At 41.3% G+C, this 4,761-nt stretch overlaps 1 protein-coding gene across 1 annotated transcript; it reads left to right on the top strand.

The window, feature by feature from the left end:
* The first annotated feature begins 221 nt into the window (after window positions 1-221).
* On the top strand, window positions 222-1,196 carry LOC110945032. Its single transcript, XM_022186672.1, has one exon. It carries the CDS (start codon window positions 222-224, stop codon window positions 1,194-1,196), a length of 975 nt encoding a protein of 324 aa, XP_022042364.1.
* The last annotated feature ends 3,565 nt before the right edge of the window (window positions 1,197-4,761 follow it).

Raw genomic sequence — 4,761 nt, 5'->3', positions numbered from 1 at the left:
ATGTGGAAGCCGATCTCAACCCAGTTGTCGAGGCCATTGGTTCAGCTGATGGAGTTTTCATCACGACAGAAAACGAGGAGGAAGTTATTGCTGACACGTTCAATGCTCAGGCCCCAGATGAAGTGGAGGCTACGCTAAAAATTGGAAAATTACTTGGAGTTAATCTCAGCAACCTCAACGATCGATGCGATTAGAGGAGAAGGTATGTACGCAGTTAAACCATGAATATTCTTTCTTTAAACATCATAGGTATTAATGGGGGAGCTAAAGCCAACTGGGTTAAGGAAATTAGGTTGTCTAACAAAATCGGGGCTGTCGCTTTGCAAGAATCTAAGTTGGAGTCTGTCTCTAGATCGGGGCTGGTGGGTTTTTGGGGCAATAACACTTTTGAGTTTTCTTATGCTGCTTTTGTCGGTCTGTCTGGTGGGTTGATTTGGATTTGGGACCCTAATATTTTTAAAGCTGATGTGATTATCCAGAACAGATGTTACCTTTTGGTTAGAGGTTCGATGGTCGGTAGTGGGATTCTTTTGAATTTAATCAACGTCTATGCTCCCCAAAGTGTTGTGGCCAAACGCCAACTTTGGGATGATCTTACTACTCAAATTGAGAAATATGATGGGAAGTGGGTGTTAGCGGGGGACTTTAACGCAGTTCGTTCTTTGGAAGAAAGAAAACATTCTAAGTTTAAATTGGCATGTGCTGAGAACTTTAACAAATTTATTTTTGAGAACGGGTTGCAGGAATTCCCTATGCAAGGTCGCAAGTTCACTTGTATTAGGGACAATGGCAAAAAGCTTAGTAAACTGGACCGGTTTCTGGTATCCTCAGACTTTTTCAACTCGTGGCCCCAAGCTTGTGTGAGGGTGCTCCCCGGTAGGCATTCTGACCATTGCCCAATTATTTTGGAGGTTGTTGACCTCAAATTTGGTCCTACGCCTTTTTGGGTTTTCAGTTCTTGGATAGGCCAGCCGGGTTTCGAGGAAGCGGTTGTTGAGGCTTCGGAGAGTTTTGTTGCTTTTGATCCTCCTGATGTTAGTCTCACTTCTAAGTTTGCTCATTTAAGATCACGTCTTAAAGTTTGGAGGGATGAGTTCTTGTCCAAAGAAAAAGAAAGTGAAAATATGGCGTTATCCGAATTAGAGTATTTGGAGAATGAGATGGAGTCTAGGGATCTCACGGAAGAAGAAGAATGAATAATGGCGGAAAACAGAAAAATTGTGAGAGAAGTGGACTATAGAAAGAACTCGGACCTAAAGCAAAGAGCTCGTTCGAGATGGGCTTTAGACGGTGACGAGAACTCTAAATTTTTTCACGCCTTGATCAATAATAGGAAAGCTTCCAACTCAATACATGGCCTCAATATTGATGGTGAATGGTGCTCCAAACCGAAGTTAATTAAGAAACAGGTTCTCGGTTTTTTTCGGGATAAATTTAAAGAAGCATCCCCTAACCGACCGGAATTGGACTGTTTGAATATTAAGAAGATTTCGGAAACGGAACGTAACCTTTTGATTGAACCGTTCTCTGAGCAAGAAATAAAAGAGGCTGTCTTTGGATGTGGGGACGAGAGGGCTCCGGGTCCTGACGGGATGAATTTTAGATTCATAAAGCATTTTTGGAGTTTATTCAAGGACGACTTTGGGAGAATTTTCGAAAGGTTTTATAATTCCGGTGAGATTACTTTAGGTAGCAGGGCCTCGTTCATTGCTCTAGTTCCTAAGGTAAAAGACCCGGTTTATCTTAGTAACTACAGGCCGATAAATCTGGTGGGAGCAATCACTAAGGTGATCTCAAAAGTTCTTGCCAACCGCATGAGGATGGTTCTAGATGGTGTTATTTCGGAGTCCCAATCGGCTTTTCTTAAAGAGAGATATATATTGGATGGTCCTCTTATAGTCAACGAACTCATTTCTTGGATCAATAAGAAAAAATCCAAGGCTTTCATATTAAAAATCGATTTCGACAAGGCATATGACAATGTGAATTGGAATTTTGTTGTGAACATCCTCCTTCAAATGGGATTTCACAATAAATGGTGCTCTTGGATTATGGGTATTCTTAAATCAGCCAGTTCTTCAATGTTGGTTAACGGCTCGCCTACTTTTACGTTTAGATGCGAAAAAGGCATGAGACAAGGTGATCCATTGTCTCCTTTTCTTTTCTTGGTAGTGATGGAGGCTTTCTCTTGTATGATTGACAGTGCCAAGGGGGCTGGGGTTATTAGAGGGATTTCGACTCTGAATAACGGGCCGGACATTTCCCATCTTTTGTATGTTGATGACGCAATCGTGATGGGCAAATGGGCGAGAGACGAATTATTGAATGTTGTAAGAATACTTCGGTGCTTCTTTATCAGGTGCTTCTTTATCTGTTCTGGCCTCAAAATAAATATTGATAAGTCTAACCTTTATGGTATTGGAGTAGAATTGGGGGAAATTGGGGATATGGCGAATGTGGTGGGGTGTAAACCTGACTGCCCTCCTTTCAAATACCTCGGGCTTAAAGTTGGAGCGAATATGAACAGGATCTCAAGCTGGCTTCTGGTCATTGAGACTTTCCATTCCCGTCTCTCTAAATGGAAGTCTCACCTTCTTTCGATTGGGGGTAGGGTGGTTTTAATTAAATCCATCTTGGAAAGTCTCCCGACTTATTAATTTTCGCTCTATAAAGCCCCTAAGAAATTTATTTATGATTTAGAGTCTATGATTAAGAAATTCCTATGGGGCGGCTCCTTGGAAGAAAGAAAGATGCACTGGGTTGCATGGGATAAGGTTACTCGTCATAAAAAAATGGAGGTTTGGGTCTAAATAAATTAGAAGTCGTGAATAAAGCTCTATTATACAAATGGGGATGGAGGTATAAGACGGAAGAAAATAATCTATGGAAAAAAGTCATTGACGCTCTTCACTCAAGTAGGTCGGGTTGGGATTGTATTCCCTTCAAAAAAACCTTTTCAGGTGTGTGGAACAACATAGCAAAGAATTTCAATCATACGAAGGTGGGTGGCCGTCCGTTAAGGAACTTCTTGAAAGGAACGATAGGAAGCGGTGAGGATGTGGCGTTTTGGATCGATACTTGGCTCCTTGATGAGCCTCTCATGTTCGCATTTCCAGATTTATTTAATAAGGAAGTTGATAAAAAGGTTTTGGTGGCCAAGAGGTTCAACAGCCTAAGCAGCGAAGACGGGTATGTTTTGAACTGGAATTCAGATGTGGCGTCATCAGACCTTCAGGCCAGCCTCGAGCAGCTGATTGGTTTGTTGGATAACGTCCATATATCGACCGGAAAGGCCCAGTGAAAGTGGTCTTCTGATTCGGCCGGTTCTTTCTCGGTTAAAGCGGTGAAATATTTGTTGAAAGAGGAGCAAGTGCAGGATAACAGTTATGTTTTGGAATGGTGCAATTGGATTCCGGCCAAAGTTAATATTCACGCTTGGAGGTTGGAGATGAACAAAGTCCCCACTGCCGAAGCTTTAAAGAAGAGAAATATCGGAATTAGCGACTCATCGTGTCCACTTTGTAATTGTTGGTGCACTACATCTGTCGACTTCGTCTTGTATCGAGTCTTACATTGAATTGTATAGATTAGGGCATGATTTAGGAGAAAATATGAGGTTGTTAGAGTTTAGAGAGCTGATTTCGCTCATAGGGACTTAGTTAGGTGATTTCGCTGATTTGGTCATTGTGATTTCGCTTTTGTGGTCATGATGTACATAGGGGCGAAATCAGGACCCTATATATAGGGTCCTGAGCGAAATCAGATGTGTGTGTTGTACGAATTCCATGCCGAAGTGCTGCCGGTGTGAAGATGGAGCTGTAATCGTTGTCATATCAATACAATTAGTAGATTAAGTGAAGAATCAGCTTTTCCTAGCTTTGTTTCTTGTTTTCCGCACCTAAAACAGAGTAGAACACCTCTAAACGACTCATTCGGGTCAGATCACGATCCTACAATTGGTATCAGAGCTCAGGAGGAGGAGTTCTGCAGAGATTAGCTGGATTTCATCTTATTTTCTTACTTCTACACCTTCTTTTTTCACCAGATCAAGATCTAACAGTCGAATTTCGCTCAAAATTTCACAGATCAAAGACAATTGGACATAGACAAATCCCTGAAAGTTTGACATTGAAATACGGACTTAAAATGGACCAAATTACCCTTCGAATTGATTTCGCTTATATGAACACATCCTGATTTCGTTCATAACAGTACATTGATTTCGCTCTTAGGGTATAAAGTCTGAGGTTTTGCTCCAAATACAGGTTAATTTCGCTCCTGGGGAACATTGATAAGAGATTTCGCTCCTGCAAATTGTTAATTTCGCTCAAAGGATACTAGCAGACAGATTTCGCTCATGAGTGCAGTTTAATTTCGCTCAAGTGACATATATTTTGCTATTTCGCTCCAGAGGGTTTTCTAATTTCGCTTTTGTGGTCATTTGGGATTTCACTCTTGCTGACTATCTGTTAATTTCGCTCATAAGTCACAGATTTTGAAATACTTGTTAATCATCATGGATACTGAGTTTTACAACGCGTTTGCAACACCATCTAGTCCTGCTGCTATTGCTCAAGCTATGAACCTAGAAAATGAGATGGGAACCACCCAAAAGCCCCCGAAATTGATGAGTATTGAAGAATATTACGGGTGGAAAGATCGATTCGAGAACTGGGTTCAGGCAAACCATCTCAGATCGTGGGAATGTATCTTGAAGAAATATGTGTTGCCGAGAACAGAGTTGCAAGTTTTAAAAGAGTT

Source organism: Helianthus annuus, chromosome 6 (assembly GCF_002127325.2).
Source record: "Helianthus annuus cultivar XRQ/B chromosome 6, HanXRQr2.0-SUNRISE, whole genome shotgun sequence".
NCBI classification, from domain to species: Eukaryota; Viridiplantae; Streptophyta; class Magnoliopsida; order Asterales; family Asteraceae; genus Helianthus; species Helianthus annuus.
The sequence above is the reverse complement of the archived record's forward strand: the minus strand, read 5'-3'. Positions and strand labels throughout refer to the sequence as shown.

Coding starts and splice junctions, on each gene's coding strand:
- LOC110945032 (XM_022186672.1), top strand. CDS start 222: ATGAATATTCTTTCTTTAAACATCATAGGTATTAATGGGGGAGCTAAA.